Source organism: Nesoenas mayeri (genome assembly GCF_963082525.1).
Source record: "Nesoenas mayeri genome assembly, chromosome: 18".
NCBI classification, from domain to species: Eukaryota; Metazoa; Chordata; class Aves; order Columbiformes; family Columbidae; genus Nesoenas; species Nesoenas mayeri.
The window spans coordinates 3,099,442-3,123,955 of record NC_137566.1 but is presented as its reverse complement, the minus strand read 5'-3'; the positions used below and the strand labels follow the sequence as shown (position 1 = coordinate 3,123,955).

Here is a 24,514-nt window from a genome sequence, read left to right as displayed (position 1 = left end):
GTGATGACTATCCCATATATGCGTATCTGTGTATAAAATACAACTAGCTACGATACTTTAAAGGCTATGGAGCAGATGAGACATAGTCAAGTGAATATATCATTATTCTAGAGTATTTTTTCAGGTGCGTATTCTAGTGTATCAGACTGTAGCGAATTGCTTCTTTCAGCGTCAATGGCCAAGCAGCCTCCCCAGCTCAAAAGCCCGTCCCAAGTGACGGGAACAGCGATGGACGGGGAATTCAGTGCTGTTGGGGTTGGAAGAAGGGTTGTTTTGTAAGCAATAGGGAACGGGAAGGGAAAAAAAGAACATGGGTATCACGTATTCAGATACACAATCGGTTTTATTCTTGAGTAGCGCTGGGTAAGTATTGCCATAAAACAGCATTTGGGAATATTCATTTGGACGTGTGTGTGAATGTTTTATTCTCGTTTGTGGCTTGTCCCGGAGTTTTCCTGGTTTGCGCGGTCGGGAGGAGATTGTTTCAAGGTTGCATGAGGAAGCGTCCCTGGAAATGAAATGCTGTGTTCATGCAAAATATTCAGCCTTTCTTCCGCCTCCTCTTTCAGTGAGTGCTGCTCACATCCCCATGAGGAGCACACGGGATCGCAGTTACTTACCTGCTGACGGACAGCTAAGAAATGCAGCACATATTGCAAGTGGGAGCTTGGAAGGTGAATTTATAGCCTGTTCACCACGAGGGAGTGAGGCAAAGAAAGGTCGAATCAAATAACAATTCAAAGGAAATTTCTGTCTGCCTGTCCGATAAACAGAAGAGGCAAAATTCATTGCATAATTTCATCATTACAAATGATTCTCCCAGCTCTGTTTCTCTGGTTTCATTGCAAATGACTGTTTGGAGATGTGTGTTTTCTGGAATTAGAGACGCAAATTGAGAAGGGAGACAACTGTGGTCATGTGCTTTTCCTTAAAAAGGTCAGAAGTTCTACTTGTATCTATTTGGTTTCCTCTGGGTGGATATTTACCAAATCTCTTGAGGAATTTGTACATTTCTTGAGAAATGTGGAGGACTCCTTGCCTCACAGAACATGCTGCCTGCTTTTTGCACTTGAAAAGCTTTTTTTCCCATATACGAGGAACTTACTGAAAAGTAATTCAAGGTTATTTCTGTCCATAGGAAATATTAGTCATGATTATAAAATTATAAGTCGGGTTATTTTGAGAGTGGCCCTTCATGTCAGCAAAGTTAGAAAGATGTACCGAAAATGAAAGTTCAGGGTAATACGCCAAGGAATCTTAAATAAGGCTGAAAAAAGAATTGAGTCTGGGATAGTGATTTCCTGCATTTATCTCCATGAACCTTCCAAATATTACTTTGCTGCAAACTGCATTCTTCTGTTCCCAGTTTATGGATAAGTATGCGGTGAGGTTGTTTTTCCCGATTTAACACGGTGATGTATGCTTCTCTGTCTTGTTTTCCAGGGTCTTACGAGTGCGGAATATGTGGGAAGAAATACAAGTATTACAACTGTTTCCAGACCCACGTGCGAGCGCATCGAGGTATTTCACTCCTCCTCCAATCTTTGGGGACCCTGGGGTAACATTCAGGCTCAGGGGGTGTTTTCGGGAAGACCTTGATGGTTGCTCTGCTGCTTCTCTGTTGGTCACTCATTGTTTTTTCGGGTGGCCCATTCGCAGGACAGACTTTGGGGCTGATGCGGTTTGGTGGTTCTCTACTCCAGTGGTATTTTCTGCGGTCGGGAGCAGCCGTTGTTGTGTTGGGTGCAGTATTGACTGCCTGGGCTCTCTGGGGGCGTCACTGTACATTGGGAGAGCTGCAAACCCACAAGTTTCTCCTGGCAGGTGCCCCAGCGCAGGGCCGGGCACGTCCCGAGGTGTCCGCTGGGTCTCCTCGTCCATGCCCGGTAGGTGGGGACAGGAGGATGTCAGGTCAGATATCGGCATCGCTACACCGCTGAGTTTTTATGTTAAAATCAAAATGATGCTCAAACTCACTGTCAAGGTTTAAGGCAAGGCAACAATAAACCGTGGCAGACGCTCCCTGTTATCCCCTCGCTTCCCACCACCCCTCCTTTAGATCGGAAAGATGACTGGAAAGATAAGAGGAAAGGAAGAGAGACTTAGACTTCAAGTTGAAGAGTTTTAAGGGCTTTACTAATGCTACTAATAAATAGAGAACACATACAAAATGCACAAACCCGATCCAAGCGCTGGCTGTGGCGCTGCGTCACTCCGCAGCAGAGCTGGGGCTGCGGGGCTGGCGGCTCCAGCGGCTGCAGCTCCGGCCCCGGGAGTCACGGGCGGGACTGCACAGCAAATGGAACCTGGTGCAGGATGCAGGGCCTGGCGGCTGTGGGTGACAGACAGACAGACAGACAGACAGGGGCCTCTCTGGATGCCGGCCATGGGCGAAGAGAGAGTGACCCTGTGATCACCCTCTTATATAGGGGTATGACGATTATGGGATGGAATACTTAGTTGGTCAGTTCTAGTCACCTGTTCCATCCACCCCTCCTCAAACACGCCCCCTCACAACGGAACGGGGAAAACTCATCAGTCTTTCTTGGCTACCGTAGTAATAGATCTAAACACGAGCTTCTTCAGCATCCCGTTGGTCTCTATCAGCACCGCGTGCAGCATCTGAGGAAAAATATACAGCTAAAACTCAGGAAAGTGCAGCCACCTAAAGAAGTGAGCTGGGAGAAACATCACTGAAAGAGAACCGGTCTTGTTTGTAACAAAACCAGGACACTTACCCCGTGTTCCTGCCGTCAGCTGGGGTCGCTTTCCAAATGTCCCGTTTGTCCGGCGTATTCCGCACTTAGTCAGGAGCAGCTTTTATTTGAATTTTCTGCAAGTCTGGCCAATTTGATGTCGCTTAATTGCAGAAATTGGAAAGTTTTCCTTGGTGTTTTGTGTAATTAGTGTAGCTTGTCTAGTTCGGAGATGCGTATCTGAAATAACAACGGGGACGTGAAACAAGCTCGCGAGCCTCTCAGTGGCTTTATTTCACCCCAGCTGAGCGCTGGAGTCCGTGTGTCAGATTTACAGGAGCTTTAGCTCCTCAGGTGTAACCAGCGGCATCAGCGCTTGTGGTCGTCAATGAAACGCTGGACTGGGATGGCTGGAGGAGCATAAAGAAAACTCCTCGTGAAAAGTTTGGAAATCCGGGAATAATGGAGACTAATCCAATATAAACTTTTAAATGTGTGAACTCTCAGTGCACAGCCGAAAAGTGAACGTGCATCCATAACTTCCCGGAGTTTTCCACAATCTTTAATTGCACGGCTGCATATTTGTCATGTGCTGCTTAACATCACAGAGCCGCCTCTGTACCCTTAGATACCTGCAGAATTGTTTGTCAAGGCTGGTGTTCCTTCTAAATACCAACACAATTCTTAAAAGTCCTTTTAATGTAACTACAAAGTAGCTTCACTCTGCTGTTTAAGAAAAATATCCCTGCAATAGTGAGCAGCAGTGAATTGCTGACATGCGGAATGCTTTGCTGTTGCATCACAGCATTGCAATAATTTCGGAATAATAATTGCAGTATATAGATTTGGGACAAGGATTGCTTTTCTTTTACTTCTGTACCGCAAGCACTGTAGGATCCTTAATTCAGGTGGAGTTTTAGAGCTGTATTAGTGTAAGGTCACGCCCATGTGATACAGTTGATTTGTATTTATATATTTATTTATATTTTGATCATGAAATCATGCTCTGCTATATATTAAAAGGTCTGGATGCATCGACACACACGCCTACGATCAATAATCCATAGTTTTGTCATAAACTCAGGGGAAACATGACTTTACCTTTTGCTTCCAAAGCCTTTCTAGTGTGTAGCTATTGTTAGTAACTTTCATATCAGTGATAGAGAAGCACAATTTATGTGAAACTTAGAAAATGTTGGTTTATATTGCTGTAAAGTGATGCGTGTAGTAGTAACGTTTAAAGAGCATTGGAATTGCCTTAAGACAATAAGAATCAAAATGAGATATTTATTCATGTACACTCCTCAGCAAGAAATCAAACTGAAGCTCAGTGCAAGTCTGTAAATGTGATTCTCCCAGAAACAGAACCGGAGCTGGCAGTTGAAGCAGTCGGGAAGGATACCTGTCTGCCTTTGGACGTGCATGTCATGTATGGTTAGGAAAAACAAGGATTATTTGGAGGAGAGGCCCATGTGATACTGTGCAGTGAGAGTGGTGCACAGAACTGTACCAATATCACTGCTGGAAACAGCAGGAGAGTGCAAGACTGGAAGAAATGTGGAAGATGCTTTTATTGGCACGCGTAAGGTTTCGTGTAAAGAAGTGGCTGGTATTGCAGCATCATACCAAACGTGAGAGAACTCAGTGGAGACGCGCACGCCGGGGATGTGATCCTGCACTTGGCATGTTCACCCTGTGTATCTTCAGTCCGTGTCTTGGATAAATCCGGACGTTGCGGCCAACCCAGCTCCCCTTGGGCTGCTCCTCCTCGGAGCGCTGGAAATGGAGCTCCCTTGGCCGATTAGGTGCAGTTACCAGCTGCCCGAAACTCCGATCCTGAATGCTGTGGTCACTTCTCTGGGACTGGCCGAGGCGGGAGCCGGAGCGCGGTGGCAGGACCTGGCATTCCCTCTTTGCCTGCTGCATTTTCCAAGCATCAGCCGTGGTTCCCTGAGCTCTGGGCCACCCATCAGTCACGTAACGTCTGCCTTACCCTGCAGGTTTGACTGATCCTGGGTAAACTCAGCATCACAGTAGCTTAAGCAAACTCAGGCCCTTTTTTCTTCTCTTTAGGTGTTTTCTTCCAGGGCTTTTTGGGTATTCAAGCAGGAATATCTGCTTTCTGTGCTTTGCTGAAGGACGCAGCCCTTCTACTTGAGCAGCCCTCTGCTTTTTGCTTTCTTGTTGGCTCCTGGGTCACTCATGGTCCTTGGCCACACTGCAGGTTGGTCCTGAAGATGGACAGAGTTGGAGATGCAAAACATTCAGCCCATGGGAGAGCAGATAGTAACCATGTTCGTTTGGTTTAGACCTTTGGAGCAGAACGACTGAAACAACCATCTGTGTGGCCAGCCCGCTGTCATCATTCAGGGACACAACTTCTGTCCCCAGGACGGGATGTTTGGAGGTCCCACATTTTCCCTGCTTGGGGTTGTTTCTAAGCTGGGTTCTGTACATGTCGCTGTGCAGCGTGGAGCTGGGAGCTCTGCTGCCCTCGCAGCTCTTGCACTCGGTCCTTACTTGTCAGTTCTGTCTGGTACATTCTCATCCTTTGAGTTGTTCAGTTCCATGTTAAGACTCTCACCTGGTGCCACCACGGTTTTCTTTGTAATGATCATTTTGGGGAGAAATTTCCTACATGTTTGGGGTCTTTTATAACCGCACGTGCCTCTTCTCTAGATCTCCATGGTAAAGAAGCCGTGTCGGACGTGACCTGTGTTCTTTAGGCTGATTTTTCTTCTCGTCTGCCTTCAGGAATGGGTGGTTTCTTATTGGAAAACGGGGCATTTTCTTAGTTCCTTGAGTCCTCCCCGTGGTGCTCAGTGTTGGCTGGAGACTTTGAGGGAGCGACTGCTCTGGCGATTCAGGAGCGCAAAGTGTTGGGGCAGCTCTGGGTCGGGATGAGAGAAAAGGCGGGGAAAGCTGAGATGCGGGCACAGAAAACCCCACGTGAAACCTTCTGCAGAGGAACACAAACGTAGCTGAGGAATTGTGGAATTGTGGAGCTGAAAGGCTCCTTTGTGAGCTGTTGTGCGGCCCCGCGGGATCGCGGCTCCGTCCTCCCGCGGAGCTGCTGGCGATGGGAGGCTCCGTCCCGGCCGCGGCGCTGACAAACCTTCCCGCTTCGCCTACGTGCGACCCAGGCCTGGAAATTGTGTTGCTTACAGCGCTTTTTGTCGAGCTGTGTGAGGTTTTTCAAGTCGTTAAAAGGTTTGGATTCCCTTCAGGAGTTCGTCAGCTCCAAAGTTTTGTTTTGTACTGTTGGGTTGTATTTAAGCAACAAAAGGAGCAAAACATCTGCATGTTTGGAGTGGGGAAAATTATTTTGCTTTTAGATAACTCAAAAAAAGGCTGTAAAATTGTTTCACTTTTAGGCAACTCAAAGAAAAAAAATGGTTGGAATCACTTTATTACACTTTTAAAAAATGAATTTAAAAACCTTTGGGCTTAGGGAGATTTTTCCCCAAAGGAGAATTCTTCCGAAAGCAAATGAAAGAAAGTAAAGCTGCAGTTTAACCCTCGCAGGATATATCGCCTCTGTTCTCATAATTGGTGGAAGTTCTCTGTTTCCAGATAAGCTTTTCAGGGCTGAATGATGATTTTGCTGGAGTTGTTTTGCGTTATTATTTATTTAGAGTATCGAGGTGCTGCAGAGCGATGAGCTCTGGTTACCGTCCCGCTGGGCCGTGCAGCCGGGGGCTCGTCTGCCACCACAGGTGCTGAACGAGCTGGAATAGGATTGTTTATTCACACAAAGTTTCTGCTTTAACCAATTGTTCAAAAACTTCTCAAGGCTTTTGAAGTTTCGAGTTGATCTTTTCCAAGAATGAGTTTTGCTGGATTCCGCAAATACAAAAAGGAAGATGACTCGTTGGAACTGGAAAATGGCGCTTTTCCAAAGTGCACATTTTTTGAGGCTGAGTTGGAGCAGTTCTGTCACTGAAATGATTGGGAGGTGAGAAGTTGAATATTAATAGCGAAAAAAACATTGCTGAGCAGAGATGGTGTTTCCGAGCTGAAGATGGTTGGGTTTCATTTGTAGATTATCTGCTACTGAAAATCCATAGGATTTGGGGGGGTCCTTTGCCCTCTGTGCTGCATCCCAAGCATCCATCTTTTACTGGGTACATTTCTCAGTCCGCAGACTTTTACAGATGCAGCAAATGACTTGAGACACAGGAGTTAACTTGCTTGTTCTCCAGCCTTCCTGCCAACCTCCCTACCCTGACTTACTTTTGCAACTTTCTCAGAAATTGGTCTTTTGTTTTAAGGCTGTAATTACTTGGTCTCAGCCCAAATGTGATTTAGAGTGGGCTGTTAGGGGATTTTTAGTTGGGTTTTGTTTTAATTCATGAAGACTTCAGTCTGTCTTATGACTAAGAGTAACATTTCTTAAGCCAGTTCAGAAATGGCTACTCCTTAAACCTTTGTGTGTTGCTCGGTAATCGTTAAATTTGACTAAAGTACTTCTTAAAGCTCTTTAAATGACAGGAATGGCCTGGTGCATGCACAGTACATATCTTTTATGGTTTATTTATGCTGTTGGCTGGGAACGCCAGGCCAGCATTTTGCAGCGCTCCATTGTGCCACAGCTTGCTTTTTCCTTGAGTGATAGGTGGTAATTCAAACAAATAGCAGCTGTGGAAAATGCAGGGTTTGACTGGCGAGGTTTTGCGTATGGCACTGAGGGTTTCTGCTCTGGCCCCTCGGTTTGTGAAGTTGTGCCAAATTAATATCATCGCCTGGAAAAAAAAAGTGTTTGAATCAGGCAGGTTAAGCAAGGAGAAATATACAGATTCACAAACCCACAATCTTTTGGTTTTATTGTTTTTAAGAAATAAGGAAATGAAATGCAAACACTGCTCATTACTCGAGGTTGCAAATTTTAAATTCAGAAACGCCGTGACGTTCTGCAGCTGTGGCTTTCGGAGCAACGCGAGCACGAGTCCAAGAGACATACGGAATATTTTGAAACGTAGCTATGTTATTAGATAATGTGACACCGAGTATATGCAATTTAGATGAATATTAAACGCTTCAAACTGGCTTGGAAATCCTATTTGTTTATGATCCTTGACTTGTAACGTTGGGTTTTCCAGCTCGTAGCTTTGCCCGCTGCGTTCATTTAGGGCTCGAATGTGAGATTTGCTGGGTGCTTCTTGCGTGGTACAGCGGAGAGAGCTTTCTCTCCATCTTTTCAGACGTGCCTTCAGTAAGAGGAGGGCGGAGCAGCCCTGGGGATTCTTGTGCCCGTCTCGCGGCGTTGCCGTCGCTGTCCATGAGGGGTGCCCGGCTGTGCCGTCTCCCACAGGGGCTGAGCTGGGTGCACCGTGCACTGTTCGCTTTCCTGGGTTGACAGCACTTGCGCAGGGATTAAGCACATGGGCGATTTCAACAAACCTTCAGTAGAAGTGACGAAACTCATTGTCACGAGCTCCATGGATGACAGTGGGACTGTTGAGATGTGTCAGTCTGGTCCCAAGGTAATAAGAGGAGGTGGTACCAGGGATGGTGGCTCCAAAACCTTCCTGGGGCTCCGTGAAGCAACTCAGAGCCGGCTCCCTGTGTGCTGGGCTGGGGTATGGGTCCCTTCTAGCCGTCCCATTTCAAACCCAGGCCTCTGTGACAGTGTGGGCAACAAGAGCCCCAGGTTTGGAGGCTCTTACCACAGAATCATAGAATAGTTTGTGTTGGAGGGACCTTCCCAGCTCCCCAGTGCCCCCCCTGCCATGAGCAGGGACATCTGCACCAGCTCAGGGTGCTCAGAGCCCCGTCCAGCCTGGCCTGGGATGTCTCCAGGGATGGTTCATCCACCACCTCTCTGGCCAACCTGGGCCAGGCTCTCACCCACCCCATTTTTTACCCTCCTATTTTTTTACCCTCATGTTTTACCTCTTCCAAAGGACTGGGGGCGGCCTGGCTTAGCCCCACAGCCCACGGGGCTGCTGGCCTTCCACAGCCCGCCCCATCGGCAGCCGGAGAGCCCGTGTGTTTGCCGAGGCAGCTGCTCCTGGAGCTGCTCTCGTCCGGGCATCGCAGCCCGCGGTGGCGGGTGCTGCGCCGAAGAGCTCGGCCGGAGCAGAGTGAGCCGGGGCGGCCGGGGCGCAGAGTCGGCCGTCAGATCTAAGTGCAGCTCTTTCTCTTTGCAGACACTGAAGCTGCCTCAGGTGAAGGAGCCTCTCAAGGCAGTAAGTACTCCTGTGGGTGCGCAGGGGGGACCGCGGCTCGGCGTGCGTGAGCGCTGCGGGTGGCGCGGTGCGCAGGGCCCGCTCCCCGCGGTCACGGCCGGACCTGCTGCCCGCGGCGCCCCCTGCGCTGCTGCGGCCGTAGCGCCGCGGGCGGGGAGCGGGGGTGGCGGGCGGGGACAGAGGCCGAGGGGCCGGGCTGCGGCGCGGGGTGCGGCCGGCAGAGGGCGGCCCGGCCGCGGAGCTGCGGCGGGGCCGGGGGAACCGCGGGGAGCGGGGCAGCGCGGGGCTCGGCTGTGCTGTGGGGCAGCTGGGCGGCGTGAGGGGGCGGCGGCCGCGGGCAGAGCTGGCGATCCGCTGCCGCAGCCCGGGCAGGGGCGCTGGGTGCTGCGGTCATCAAGTCTTGTAGGATTTTTGAACTTGACACCTGAAATTGGGGGTGTGGGGTGTGGGGGTGTTTCCCTGTGCCAAGGAAGGATGTTGATAAAACGGAGCCCAGGTGTGGAGGGGCTGGGGCAGTGGGTCTGTGCGCCGGGGTGCTGGCATCAGGGGGAACCTGTTGGCCCCTGTGAGGGCGGGATGGGGGACATGGAGGCAGGAGGTTCGGAGTGGAGAGAGAATGAGAGATCATGAGCAAGAAGTGAAAAGAAGAGAGGTTGTTGAAGGAAGAGCTTTTCCCCGTGCTGTGGTGCAGGGTGGCCAGAGAGGTTGTGTCTTCTGCATCACAGAGTCCCAGAATGTGAGGGGTTGAAGGGCCCTGGAAAGCTCATCCAGTGCAATCCCCCCATGGAGCAGGAACACCCAGATGAGGTTACACAGGAAGGTGTCCAGGGGGTTGGAATGTCTGCACAGAAGGAGACTCCACAACCCCCTGGGCAGCCTGGGCCAGGCTCTGACACCCTCACCCCAAACAAGTTTCTTCTCATATTTAAATGGAACCTCCTGTGTTCCAGTTTGCACCCATTGCCCCTTGTCCTGTCACTGGTTGTCACCAGCAGAGCCTGGCTCCATCCTCCTGACACTCCCCCTTTATATATTTGTAAACATTAATGAGGTCGCCTCTCAGTCTCCTCCAGGCTAAAGAGCCCCAGCTCCCTCAGCCTTTCCTGGGAGGTTTTACAAGACCAGCCTGGGTAAAGTTTCAGGTACCCGAGTCTGAGCTCAGAGCAGACCCTGCTTTGGGCAGGAGGTTGGACCAGAGACCTCCTGAGGTCTCTGCAAATCCAGACTTTCCTGTGATCATATTAGGTGAGAGCCAAAGGTTCCCTTGCAAAGGTAAGTTACCAGCCTTGGTGGTTACAGAAGGCAGGATCACCAAACTTACCCTGGGTGGATATAAAAATGTTAGATAAAAGAAAAATAATAATTATAAAGTGCAATCATGCCACCTTTTTTGAACTGCTGTTTTTTGCAGCCCACACTGTGACAGGTGGAGAGTTGGGGTCAGCATAGGGGAGTCTGGGCATTCTGTCTGCAGAGGGAAGCAGAACTGACTTTGCTGCAGGTGGGGAATGAAAATCCTGATCCAAAACATCTCGGTAGCAACCAGCCATCACTCGCTCTATACGCACTCCTGGTGCTCAGTGGAGGGAAGACGGGCTCTGCAGCCTGGCCCTTCCTCTCTCCATTGACCCAGTGACATGTGGTGTCCAGCTCTGGCAGGGAGACTATTTTCCAGGCTCCTGTCACCTCCTTTGGTGTCTCATTTTCAGTAGGTGCTCTGCTGCTCTTCGGTGTTTTACTCATCCTGAATCTTTCCAGGCTCATCTCCTGGTCTCCTTGCTCTGAATTATAGCCCTGGGCCCTTCTATATTCTGGGCTATGCTCTGTGCATCCTGCACTCATTATATGGTATTTGACATAGTATCCTTTTTGCCAGAGCTTGGGAACCACCTTGTGCAAAGAGATAAGTTTTTCTGTAAGTCAGCTTTTCCTCTTCTTACCTGTCATTGGAATTTTTCTGGCTGAGAAAGACAGAGCAGAGTGAGGTATAGAGAGTAAGAAGGGAAAAGCCCATGAGGGTTCATGCCTCAGCCGCGTGGGCAAACCCTGTGTTGTTCAAGCCATAGGAGGATTTCTGTCAGTGTAAGTGGCACTTCTGTGGTGGCTGGATCTTGGAGAGGGGAGAATGGAAGGTCACAGGCAGAAGATGACGCTGGGAGAGGACGGTGACAAGCAGCTGCTCCATGCACGGGGCTCAGAGGAGCTGCCGCGGTGGAGATGGAGCCAACAGCAGTGAGAGGGGCTGGGGCATCTTCACGCAGGGCTGTATGAGTCTGGCCCCCTCCCCAGAGCAGGAATTGCTGAACCCCCTTTTTACCTGCCACACTCATTGCTATCCCGATATAGTCTCATCTACCTGAAAGAGCTGGAGGCAAGACCACAGCACCAGAGAAGGGAAACAGTGATGGGCTGGGGATGGGGATGCAGATCCGCAGCCACCTGCACCGATGGAACAACAGGCTGTGCCTGTCGCCTGTCCCACAGAGCCACCGTGGAGCTGTGCAGACGGTGCTGCTGTTCCTAAGTGCAGATGGTTGTAATTTCCTGACAAAATCACCTTCCTCTTCCCCTCTGTGCCGCTGCAGTAAGATAGTTCAGCTGTCGTCTTTCCTCCCCGTGCCTTCCCCTCTGGGGCTGGATGGAATCCCTGGCCTACCCTGGTTGCCTCTGCAGTACTCTTCTCCTTTTTCCACTCAATGGCTCTCTTGTTTCCTTGTCAGTCTGTTTGTTCCTCATATATTTTAGGAATTTTTTATTTATCTTTCCTTTCCTGCTATTTTTGTTTTGCCTGCTGCTCCGCTGCTATTCCTCTGTGACCCGATTTGGCTGTTTACACCCTTTCTATTACAGATGTCTGTATTGTTCAAATCTTCCTCTGCTATTTTGGTCTCATTGGGAACCTCTAGATTCACGGGCTCTGCAGGCATGGTTTGCTGCCTTCTAAAATTTTTCAGTATTTAAGGGATACAGCAGGACCTTGTTTTCCCTCATGTGCCTCTCTCTAGGGCACAGGTTGTGTCCATCCCAAACTGGAGTGGATGAGGAGCTCCCTTGACCATCTGCGGGTCTTTGGCATTAGTTCACATAACTAGAACTGCAGGTTTTTAGGAGCTGTTCAGGTTTCTCCATGGTGAATTTTAAGGGGTATGTGTAGCTTGCAGACACAGTGGGCACCAGCAGAGTTTTGGTAAAGGCAACGCTGTGTGTCAAGCGGGGAGACATCTCGGGTGCCAGCTCTGCAGAACACAGCAAGGGCTCCTTGGCTTGGTCGCAGAAGTAATGGGGTGTTGGTGACAGTTACCTGGGTTGTGCTCTGAGACTGATCCTGAGAGACACGAGTCGTGCTTGTTCCTGGGAGGCAAAGTTTTCATCTCACCATTCTGAGGCTGAGAGCGAGTTGTGCTGGGCCTGTCGGGAGGGTGAGTTGCTGACGTGGTGGGTGAAGCTGCGTTGCCTTCAGGTCCAAAGGGTCGACTGCAGGAAGGGCTGGCCCGGCCTTTTTTCCTGGGAAGAATGGAGCCATGGGGCAAACTGGGACGCAGCTGAGCCCAGTGGTTTGTTTGCTGCTTGCTTTAAAGAGGAGACAGTGGTGTTTAGACTTTCCAGCTGGGAAGGCACTTTGAAGACTCCCTTGAGGAAAAACTGTTGCACTTTGTTGGTTATTTCCATCCTTTGGGGTTTTTGGTCTATAGATCGTGTCTTTGGGACTGCCTTTTATTTGGACCCATTCTTGAAGGGACACAGATGTGTGGTATTGAGCAGAGGATGTGCTCATGGGGACATATTTGCATGGCTCTGGGAGTTACTTTTCTAGCCTTGGCTTAGGGTCCAAGACCAGAATTCCCACATGTAGAGAGAAGAAAACAATGGAACCCACAGTGCTAATGTGTTAATAAAGAGACTTGTCTAACTGCTCCCAGCTTTGCCTGGCAGGGAGGAGAAAGGGAGGAGAGACATTTGAAAGAAACTTTCTATTTGATATTTTTTCCTAGGCCAGGGTGGCCAGTTCGACACGTGGGTCGCTGAGTCTGTCAGGCTTTTCTGAGATGCTCGTACACCTCTGTGCTTTGCTCCAGACTTCTGGAAGTCCTCGGGAAGAAAGTGTTTGGGCTAGATCTGGGCTGTCATTCTCCATGGAAATTCCAGTCATGTTTAGGAGAGTTACAACCTTTGTAAAAACAATCTCCCTCCTGCGGCTCGCATACCATAGGAAATTCTTGGCAACCTGACAGCGAAATACAACCACGGGCAAGCAGGGGTCCACAGCGCCAGGCCTGGCGGGGACAGCGTGCCAGGGACACGGCTTTGGGAAGCATCACCTCACATCTGAACAGATCTCTGCACTCTGCTGGGTCATAGAATCACAGGATCATTTTGGTTGGAAGAGCCCCTCAAGATCATCGAGTCCAACCATAACCCACCCCTGGCACTGCCCCATGTCCTGAGAACCTCATGTCCGTCTGTCCAGCCCTCCAGGGATGGTGACTCCAGCACTGCCCTGGGCAGCCTGTTCCAATGCCCCACAGCCCTTTGGGAAGAAATTGTTCCCCAGATCCAACCTCAGCCTCCCCTGGCGCAACTTGAGGCCGTTTCCTCTTGTCCTATCACTTGCTACTTGGGAGAAGAGACCAAGCCCCTCCATGCTCCAGCCTCATGATGCAGGTTGGGTTCAGTGCACATGTCACAGTTTGGGGACAATAGTTTTCAGAGCTCGGCTGGCACCAGCACTGGGTCAGCACCTGCCCATGGTGGTGCCTGGACCTGGGAGCTGCCCTTGGGTTAGGAAGGAGTCCCCGGGTGGTCTCGCGGCTGACAGGTTGTTTCTGGGCTCGTCCCCAGGAGGTGGAGGGGGAGGATGACGTGCCACCAGCACAGCCGTGGGCTCCAGAGCGTGGCCGCTTCTGCTGGTTCCAGATCTGTCTCTCTGCTACAGGTTATGGATTGTAATATTCAGGCTGTTGGATTTTGGTATTATTATTTTCTGTAGGAAAAAGGAACTTGTGTATAAGAACATCTCCAAAATAACCGTAATGGCTTGCAGAGCTCAGGGTTACACTGTGAGTTTTATGGTAGCCCATGAAGCTTTAATTCATCTGGGCGTGCATAAGCACTCGCATGTCACTGTTGCTTTTTCTGATTGTGTTCTCTATGTTTTTGAACCAGCCTAGGACAGAATTAACGTTGCTCTGGCAACTCTCAGTGTGGCACGAGCCTAATTACGACTTCCCAGTGGTCTTCTAATACCTGTTTTTGAAATACCAGATGTTAGCAAATACACCAAATCGCGCTCCCAGTCCCTAGTACTTCTGAACCTTTTCCTGGCTGGCCCTCGGGTGACTTTACCGAGGAGTTTGCTGTTCTGCAGGATGGAGAGAAGGTCACTTGGCAGTGGCCACCAGCGGGCGAGCGGCGATGGAAGGGACACGAGTTGCTGGGCCTGCAGCCCAGTCCGTGTGCGCCGGGCACGGCCTCCTGCTGCTCGCTTGCATCTCTGTGCCCTGGGAGAGAAAGCACAACAGCAAAGGTGCAGAGAAATGGGGGGGAAGAGTTACTGAAAGCTGAAGGTTTCTTAAAGTATAGCTGGTGTATTAACTTCATGTATGTCTGGTGAGCTCCTCGGGAGAAGTCCTGAGCCTGACGAACGGTGCTGATTAGTATTGTGGGGAAGAGTCTTACCATTCCTGGAATCTTTAAATAATATATAGTGTGTCAGCCAGGTTGGCTGAGTTCAGGTGAGCTGCTGACAGTGTGGTTTGCTCTTTTTTTTTGCCCTTGTTACAACTTTTTTGAGGATCGTGACAAGCAAGTTGTAGTTTAAGAGCAGGTAGTGCCCATGAGTGTGAAGGTTGCTCTGTTAGATTGTTAGCATCCCATCCTTATGATAAAAGTAGTACTGACATGACCCTCAGAGAAGCTTCAGTCCCAGCTCTGTACGTGATGAAACCAGCGGGACAACCCCGTATCTCTCAGTTTTTGTGTGATGGGCTCAATGCCATCGCCATCCCTGGCTCAAAGCCTGACTCCAAGCTTGGGCTTTGCCATAGCAGGCACTGGAACAGGCTGCCCAGGGCAGTGCTGGAGTCTCCATCCCTGGAGTGGTTTAGAAGGTGTTTAGATGAGGTTCTCAGGGACATGGGTCAGTGCTGGAGTTGGGTTATGGTTGGACTCGATGATCCTGAGGGTCATTTCTCTTTGCCAGATCTTCAGTCTCTCATATCAAGTACCTCAATGTAGTGAAGTGTTTATGCCTCAACGCAAGACCTGTTTGAATTCTGATCTTATCCCAGCTCCTCATAGCTAGCTGGAATTCTTACCAGATTCATGATGGGTCCCATCTTTGAAAATAAAATATTGACTGTGCTGTCATCTGTGAGCTGTATTTCCTCCTTCCCCATTCACAGTCGTATCTCATCACGTGCTAGTTTGTGCCTGGATGCTGAACTAAGATACGCTGCCCGGTGCGGGGACGCACACTGACTGTCATCTGGGCCTGAGGATGTTGTAGGCTGTAAACTGAATGTTTTTCTTTGCAGTTTCTTGGCCAAAAGCATTCAAACCCAGCACCAGTGCACAGGACGGCATCCACGAGGAGTGCGTGTCCCCGCTGCGGGACACCATTTAGTTACAAGGATTAAAAAAGGAAAATTGCGGCTTTTTTTCCAAATGGAATACACAGTAAATATTTCACAACTCCGTACATTAAAAAAATGATTGGCTTCAAATCTTAAAAATGTATTTCCCTTTGGGTTCTGACTAAGCATGAGAAAGCTCAGCCTAAGAGGGAGTTTAGCTGAAAAAGCTTTGCAAGGTTAGAAGCGAGGCTGTGCGCTGGAATGCTGTGAATTGAACCCATGAAATGAATATATTCCAAATTCTGTGGTGATTTTAGTGTTCTAATGGAAAGAGATGTGAGTTGCTTTGCTGGTGTTAATTTAAGGTTAAGGAAGAACCTTTAGTGTCTCCATTTCTTGATTAATTTTCAATATTTGAATTTGCAACCTTATGTTTCCTTAAAGTCAATTTTAGCTTTTGATTTCCTTTCATTTTGGGGAGAGTAACAGAGCAAAAAATGGGGAGTTCTACTGTTGTGCTTGGTCTTGCCCAATTAAAAGTGTAACGCAAGCGATGTGTGTGTGTACACACCCACGTACACACGCCGAATGAACAGTTAGTCATTTACAACTCTGTGATTAATTTCTGCAATGTTCTTGGTTAATAATTCTCCCACTTCTTGGGGAGAGCTCTAAAAAGGGATTTTATTTTTCTAATGTATTTGCGTTTTAAGCAGGTAAAATCCCTTTAGATTCCCATTTGCCTAACGAGTAGATGAGTATGTTCATCTTCAAATTTAAATGACCGCTGGGCTGAGACCAAGAATGATGAATTTCGGTGCAGGAGGAGGACATGAAGAAAATAATATGGAACTTAGTTCTGGGAGCTACAAAATGTTGACCTTAAGGCCTGAGATGTTTTCCTTCAGTGCTTTAGTTGTTGCCTTTCACAAAATGTATTTCTGTGCAGCTCTGGGCCAGGGTTATTTGTTCTCCCCTGGAACAAGACGTTTTTGGCACAGGTAACACAGGTTACTCCCGTCTTGCTCGTACATTCTCCTTCTCTGAGCACAGTGCAAGACTGGGACGGGAGACGGTTCCTCACTGCAATTCCTCAGGTTTTCTGTAACACAGGAGATCCATTTCCCTTTACCTTTCTTTTATCCTTTGTTCCAGTTTTGACCCAGCGCCTTCACATCACAGCACCAATGTCTTTCTGGAGGCTGGGTGAAACAGGTAACCATTCCCGGACCTGGTTTTAACAGAGTAAATTTGAAGTTGCTCTTCTGACATACTGGTTGCACTGAGGGTTCTTTTGGGCTGTTCTGAGTTCAGGTGTCCTGTTGGGTGTCCTGCCCTGTGACGGCACAGGGTGTGCTCAGCCCATGGCGCACGGGCCCTCACGCTGGAGGATTTGACGTTCGTGCAAGTCCTGCGGTCCCACAGCTCTGGAGAGGTGGCTGGGTCTGCAGTTTTAATGTAAGGTTTTAGAAAAGGAATCTTTCTAGAAATCTGTGATCTTCACGGTGTCTCTAAATTGGAGAGACACAGGTTGGACAGATGGATGAGGAATTGGCTGGATGGTCGCACTCAGAGAGTTGCGGTCGATGTCTTGATGTCCAAGTGGAGACCAGTGATGAGTGGCGATCCTCAGGGGTTGGGATTGGGACCAGTGCTGTTTAACATCTTTGTTGGCAACGTGTACAGCGGAACTGAATGCACCCGTAGCAAGTTTGCGTTGTCACCAAGGCGTGTGCTGCAGTCGACACGCTGGAGGGAAGGGATCCATCCAGAGGGACCATGACAGGGTTGAGGTGTGGGCCCGTGCGAACTCCATGGAGTTCAACGAGGCCAAGTGTGAGGTCCTGCACATGGATAGGGGCAAACCCAGGCGCAAATACAGGCTGGGCAGAGAGTGGATTGAGGGCAGCCCTGAGAAGGGCTTGAGGGTGTTGGTTGCTGAGAAGTTCAACATGAGCCAGTAATGTGCGCCTGCAGCCCAGAGACCACCCATGTCCTGGCTGTGTCACCAGCCCCATGGGCAGCAGGTTTGGAGGGGACTGTCCCCTCTGCCCCGCTCTGTGAGACCCCCCTGCAGTGCTGGTCCAGCTCTGGGTGCTCAGCACAGGACACACATGGACCTGCTGGAGAGGGGCCGGAGGAGCCACAGGAATGACCCGAGGCTGGAACAGCTCTGCTGGGGGACGGGCTGAGAGAGCTGGGGGGTTCAGCTGGAGAGGAGAAGCTCCAGGGAGACCTTAGTGCGGCCTTTCTGGACTTCAAAGGGGCCGAGAATAAAGATGGGGACAGACGTTTGAGCAGGGCCTGTTGTGATAGGACAAGGGGTGATGGTTTAAACTGGAAGAGAGGGGATTTAGATTAGATATAGGGAAGAAATTGTTGCCCCTGGGGGTGATGAGACACTGGGACAGGTTGCCCACAGAAGTTGTGGATGCCTCATCCCTGGAAGGGTTCAAGGCCACAACCATTCCATGATTCTATGGTCTTATATGGAAAATTTCTAGTATACCCATAAAAGTTAAATTTCTGCCCCTTTCCCAGACACTGACCAGGTAAACCGTGTTCATAAAAAGCTGGATGTTAATACTTTGCAAGAGATCTCTTGCAGAGTTCCAAGACAGCCAAAGTGATGGAGAAATACATTTACTCTAATTAAAAAAGGGTAAGAATTGTAGTAATCCCAAATTGTTCCAATCATCCATCAGTTTGTCCTGAAGATACCAGGAGAGCTTTATTTAAGATAGAAGTACATCCCTCCGCTGTTCATCGGGATGTGATGCACTTTCCGTCTTCCAGCATGGTTGGAATTTAGCAAGAGAAAAGGTGTTCAGACTGCATTAATTTGGAAGAATTCCTCTTCCAACCTGCACTTCTGTCTGCCAAGCTGTGTGGTGGCATTTCACCAATAAGCCTGAATAGCACACAAAAAACCATTGAAAACTATATTCCAATCATTTGTAACCCAAGAAAACGATCAAAAAGATGCGTCCATTGAATAATCCAGCTGGCCTCACCGCTCTTCTTGGCTTTTTCACTTCTAAGGATCTTTATAACCAGGAAAGGCAGAGCAATACAGGGGTTTCCTTCGTAAGATTTCTTCCTTCCAACTGAAGCAAAAGGGTTAGAGGTCTTGATTGTCTTGGCTGATTGTAGAGGGGAAGATTCTGCATCCTTCCTCATTTATTTTAAGTTTAGTTTGTTCTTGACGAAGGTTTATGGCTCTGGGATCTCTTCTTCAGTGCCACTCAGTCGTGTAGCTATCGCTCTTTTATTTCCATTTTGGGAGTGATAGTCCTGTGAATTCCCATTTGGAAATGGGACAGAATTTCTAGTCAGGGACAAATGAATAGGAAAAAAGTCAAGGTGAGATTTGCTTTTCCTTTATGAAACTCTCAGCGCTACATCATTTAATCTGAACGGTTGTCTTAAGTTGTGTGTATTCCCAGCCAAACCATTTTCATTCCAAAAGGAAGTTAAAATGAAATAACCTTAATTGTGTGTTGAGTGTGACTCCACATGAGTTTTTTACTCATGACGGAGATTCAGCATCCTTATTGATATAAAACATGCATCTCCTGCATCAACAAGTGAAGTATATACCATTTTTCTTTAAATTATGCAAGGTTGAGGATTTTTGTTGTCAAATTGCTGGTAGCAACACCTTAACCCACTCTTTTCACCTTTTTTTATCTTACACTTGGTTACAATGTGAAAAAAAAAGAATCCAACACTTGAGATGACACCAGAATGAAGAAATAGGAAACTAGACCTGCTGGCTTTAATTATTTTGCCTGATCTGTCTGATTTTGTCACGGAGTGTGAATGTCCTGCTTCATTATGCTGATTTTTGGGATTCTTGTAAAACACCAAAAAATTTTCACTTTGAATTGCTGATATTTGCTGTCTGCTTGGATTTAGCTTTAGCATAGTTTTAACTATGGGAGAAGGAAATTAATGGATTTATAACATTCTGAGAACACCTGGGAAGTATTTTCTGTGCCAGCATCTAGTGAGTGGTACCCAAAACACCTTTCCCCCAAAACGTTTTTAAAAAAATTTCAGTATGTGACCATCAGAGTATTAGGAAGCAGCGAGCTGTCTTCAGAAATGAATTAAGGATATTCCCCTGGTATGGAAGTTCCTGCCAATCTGGCTTCAAGTTTCCAGACCTGCAGGGATTCCGTCCAACCCTGGATGGTCTGTGCTTCAGTCTCCATCACAGGATCCCAGAATGTCAGGGGTTGAAGGGCCCTGGAAAGCTCATCCAGTGCAATCCCCCCATGGAGCAGGAACACCCAGATGAGGTTACACAGGAAGGTGTCCAGGCGGGTTGGAATGTCTGCACAGAAGGAGACTCCACAACCCCCTGGGCAGCCTGGGCCAGGCTCTGACACCCTCATCGGGAGCAAGTTTCTTCTCAAATTTAAGTGGAACCTCTTGTGTTCCAGTTTGCACCCATTGCCCCTTGTCCTGTCACTGGTTGTCACCAGAAGAGCCTGGCTCCATCCTCCTGACACTGCCCCTTTCCATATTGATCCCCAGGAATGAGTCCCCCCTCAGTGTCCTCTTGTCCAGCTCCAGAGCCCCAGCTCCCTCAGCCTTTCCTCACACGGGAGATGCTCCACTCCCTGCAGCATCTTGGTGGCTGCGCTGGACTCTCTCCAGCAGTTCCCTGTCCTGCTGGAACTGAGGGGCCACAACTGGACACAAGATTCCAGGTGTGGTCTCCCCAGGGCAGAGCAGAGGGGCAGGAGAACCTCTCTGACCTACTGACCACCCCCTTCTAACCCACCCCAGGTCCCATTGGCTTCCTGGCCACAAGGGCCCAGTGCTGGCTCATGGTCACCCTGCTGTCCCCAGGACCCCCAGGTCCCTTTCCCCTACGCTGCTCTCTAACAGGTCATTCCCCAGCTTAGACTGGAACCTGGGGTTGTTCCTGCCCATATGCAGGACTGTACACTTGCCCTAAACATGCCCATCGTGCTGATCCGTTCAGCTGAGACGTGGTTTGGATCAAGTGTCACAGAATTCCTAGAATTCACTGGTTGCCTGCTTGAATACAGCTTAAAAAAATACAGTAAGGAGTCAGGGCTGTGGTAACTGGATGCATCCAGCTCTTCTTAGGAGCTGGGGCTGAGCTCTGAGATGCTTCAGGGGGTGACAGGACACAAGCCTGTGGCTCCAGGCTTCTCACTTGTCATTTAGCATCTTACCGGCTTGAAGGTGAACTAAGGTCTTGCACTACTTTTTGGTCATTTCAAGGGATTTGGCCCCTCTGTGTGAGGCTTTGGGATTGCCTTTTCTTGGCTCGGAGCCTCCGTTGCCCCGCACGGGAAGCACTGTCCTAGGTGAAGCCAGCGTGTGCCTAAATGTCTCCTGTGTTCCTGATAAAGGCCAAAGGTTTGTGGGAAGGAAGCAAATGATGGTGAAATGAATGATCCTGGAATAGTTTTGCCCACAGGGACAGTTTCTTCCTAACCCCTGCTTAGGAGCTGGCTTGTGCCTTTGTGTGTGAGGGTTTCTGTCCTTTCCAAATTTCTGGATTTTATTATTATTTAATCCTTACTAATGTAACTCTGGATACTTTAATCCTCTTAAGGAGTTGCTGCTGACTTTGGGCTCAGTCCTGCTCCCTTTTCAAGGAATTTTGCCATTAGACACCTGATGTAGATTGAAACTGATTTTACTGGCAACTCTCTACTTGGCTGTAAAACGTGGTTGTAAAGCTCGTAACTTCTGCGAGAACACAGTTTGAAGGCGGAGGGGCTGGAGTTGTACAGGCAGTGAACTCTGTCTGCAAACTCCATCCTACCTCTGCCAGCCCAGCAGGGAGAAGGAAACCCCTAAAGATGCCAAAGGGTCAGGGCAAAGGAATTGTCCGTGAACCTGCGTGGGGAATATCCCGCTAGCTTAGGAAACCATCCATGTGTTCCTTTCCCTCCAGGTGCCCCTCTGGCTGCTGAAAGGGAGAAGAAGCCTCTCTCCAGAGCTGTCTTTGTGCTGCCCCGGGTGGAAGCCACAGAAGCAAGTGAGGGTCCCAGGTTTTGTTTTTTCTCTGTTCTGTTGTAAGGAAGCAAGAGCTGCACTTTGCTTTTCCTGGGGAGGCTGCTCTGTGCACTGAATACGGCTCAGGAGGGTGTTTCCCAGGGACACATATCTCAGAACATGCCGGCCTTTCCTCTTTGTTTGTATCGGGTGGTTTAGTCGTGTTGGCTTTGGCTTTTCCTGGGGTGTTGGTGTTGCTCATGGTTCTCTCAGCGAGGCCGACATCCCAGGGAAGGTGGTGCCATTCACCAGCCCCAGCGTGCTGCGTCTATCACCAGCAGGACTGGGAAGAACTCCAGCATCCCCCAGCAGATTTCCAGGAAACAGTTAAGGAATGTGAAAGCATCAGAGCATCTCATGGACTGTCCTGCGATCCACTGGCCATGGCTGGAGGGACGATGCTGATACCTCATTGTCACATAAGCCTCACTCTGAAAGCCTGGTTGGGGGGAGAAACATCACAGCCTGAAATAGATGACAGATAAATGTATTGCAGCAGACTTACCTTTAAGAAATCCAGCTGTCTTCTGCTTTCAGAGATGCTGCTGGGCTTTATGAACTGATTGGGGAAGTGATGTTTCCCAGGGTGAGCCAGGAATGCGGAATTCCTGGAGTTTGGTTCTTCCTTTACCATTCTCAAACCTTCTGGTATAAAGGTGCCACGCTGACCATGGAGCAGGACCAGTAGTGCTGTGCAGACTGCCCTCTTATCTTTCTAATTTTGCTGGAACGCTGCTGGATTTCAGGAATAATTCATCAGGCTGTTGGAATCTATGTACATTGAGCAGTTTTGCCCTTCCGCATTTGGAGGCTGTCCCTACTGGACAGCTATTTCTGCCGTGCTCTCTAAGAATAGGATCACTTAGTATTCAAGAGTATGTGCAAAGTGCCAAGTTGCTGCGAAAGCTCCTTTATCAAGCGGCTTTTGTGGCTTCTTCCATTTGAAAGGTCAGTATGAGTTCTGGGTCGGGGGAAGAGTGTTCTTCACCTTGCAGAGGTCCTTAAGGAGCTCCCACAGCCCACGGTGTAGAGACCCCATCACTTTGTACCCTTCTGTCAGCATTGCAGGGACGTCATCTGGATGATGGACGTAACCGTTGCCGGTTTGGGTTTCTGTGATGCTGCGCAGAGCTCTTTGAGCCCGGTGGGAACTGGTTTGTACGTAGTTTTTGTGGTCTCGAATTCCTGCACTTCCAAGGGTGGCTTAAGTGATCTGTATTTTTAGCTTGTGATACAGAAATCCTGACATTTCAACACATTTTCAGCTGCTATAGTTCCCTTCCTGAGTTTCTAAAGCAAAATCCACTGAGGAACTGGAACAAGTGCCCTGAGGAAAGAAGCTGCTGCTTCTGCCTGCTGCTGTTGGGCACGTGTTCTCTGCCCTCCCTCTTTCCTGCTAAAATGAAATATGTGCTCTCTTCTCTGCTGAATATTTGAAGCAAAACAACAACAAAAAGATGGAAATATTGAATTTCTGGGCAGGAAGGTGTGCTGGCTGGTCATCCCTCGGGCAGGGTGTTCCAGCAGCTGAGCAGGGACCGCAGGACAGGAGCTGCAGCAGCCCCGGACTCATTCCCCATCGGTCACTGGATGTGCACTTGCAAGCAGAGTGGTCAAAAATGCTTTCGGGTCCCATGGAGTTATTTCTTGGGGTGCTTGAAAAACCTGCCTGTTTGCCACCTAGGTATGTCCATCCTTTCTATCTGAGGAACTGCCTTGTGTCCAGGCTGTTCTTGCCTTTTTTTTATAGTAAAATGTGATGCTGTATCTTGATTCACAAGATGAAACGTGGGCTGACTGTAAGGCTCCTTAGACCTCTTGCTGGAGTCTCAGCTCCCCTTGGAAAGACTCATGAGCATGAAGATAAAACGCTATTTGCTGGAGTTTGGGTTTGAACCAGCTGTCTCTTAAGCATTTTGAAACTCTGAATTCACAGCAGTGTGTCATGGCGATTGCTCAGCTCGCAGCAAGGATGTGTTGCAGGACCATTGCCTAAATACTGGTAAGAGACAGCACTGAACCCCTGTGCTAGTTAGTGGGCTAATTAGCATCTTTCCCTGTGTTTTTCCTGAAGTCCTAATAGTGCAGCGTTGGTGTATTTATGCTGTTTGTGGAGCTGCGCTGCACTAATGCCAGCCTGCTGATGGAGAGAGCAGGTTTGCTGAAGCAGCACTAGTTTGGCTGCGTCTGGTACCATCTCTGCAGAGGTTTGGGGATGGGGAGCAGGGGGTGCCGGGTACCCCTGGGCACTGGGAGGTCCTGGTAGCCCTTCCCGATGAAAGCTGTGTTGTTATTACATACACTGGGTATAGTGCCCCAGCTGGAGAGCAGGGTTCTTGCTAAGAAAGCTGTGCCTGCTGGGAACAGCACTGGAAATATTGGGCGGCTGTCGGCAACGAAGCTTTAAAGGGTGAGAAGGAAGACGTCTGGCACTTGGGTACAGCCCTGGAAGAGCGGCGGTTGTTCGGAAAGGGCAAAGCTTCGCTACGCATCGGCAACCTCCTGATACTTTCTGAATTGGCTGTAAAGCGCCTCGTCTCAGGCCTGGCACCGTTTGCTGGGCGTTATCTCCTTTAAAGAGTCGAGGAAGAGATTAACGCCAACACCAGCTGGGACACATTCTACACATTCTTGCTTCTCATAACAACTTGTTTCGCTATCATCTGCAGAGGTCATTCTTCCTTAAGGAAAGCAATCCCCTAACAAAACAAGCAAACCCCTCTTCTCTCGGGGTGTGCTGTTACACTTTTTATCGTGTTTTCATTCCCCACGCCGCCTGGGGAAGGCAGTGGCCGTACCCAACATGTGCTACTCAAGTCTCTGCTGGTGACAGCAAAATCCCCCCAATCTTTCCTAAGTTACAGACGAAGAGCCGTGTTTGAGTCTGTGCAATCATCTGCCTCTAGCATTTAGTTTTATTCTGCTTTAACAACTTTATTTCTTGAACACTTTTCTTCCAAACTAAGGCCATAATAGTTTTCTTCCTCCAAATGGAGGTCTTGAAAGTGCTTGG

At 49.0% G+C, this 24,514-nt stretch overlaps 1 protein-coding gene across 1 annotated transcript in view; it reads left to right on the top strand.

Moving 5' to 3' along the window:
* Nucleotides 1–24,514, top strand: part of ZNF618 (zinc finger protein 618) — a gene marked incomplete at both ends in the record, with an annotated part of 158,987 nt that overhangs the window by 93,785 nt on the left and 40,688 nt on the right. The window contains 3 exons of the mRNA XM_080355995.1: nucleotides 1,444–1,521; nucleotides 8,846–8,884; nucleotides 21,401–21,484. Coding sequence (XP_080212121.1) covers nucleotides 1,444–1,521; nucleotides 8,846–8,884; nucleotides 21,401–21,484 — 201 coding nt within the window. The remainder of the gene's footprint in view (nucleotides 1–1,443; nucleotides 1,522–8,845; nucleotides 8,885–21,400; nucleotides 21,485–24,514) is intronic.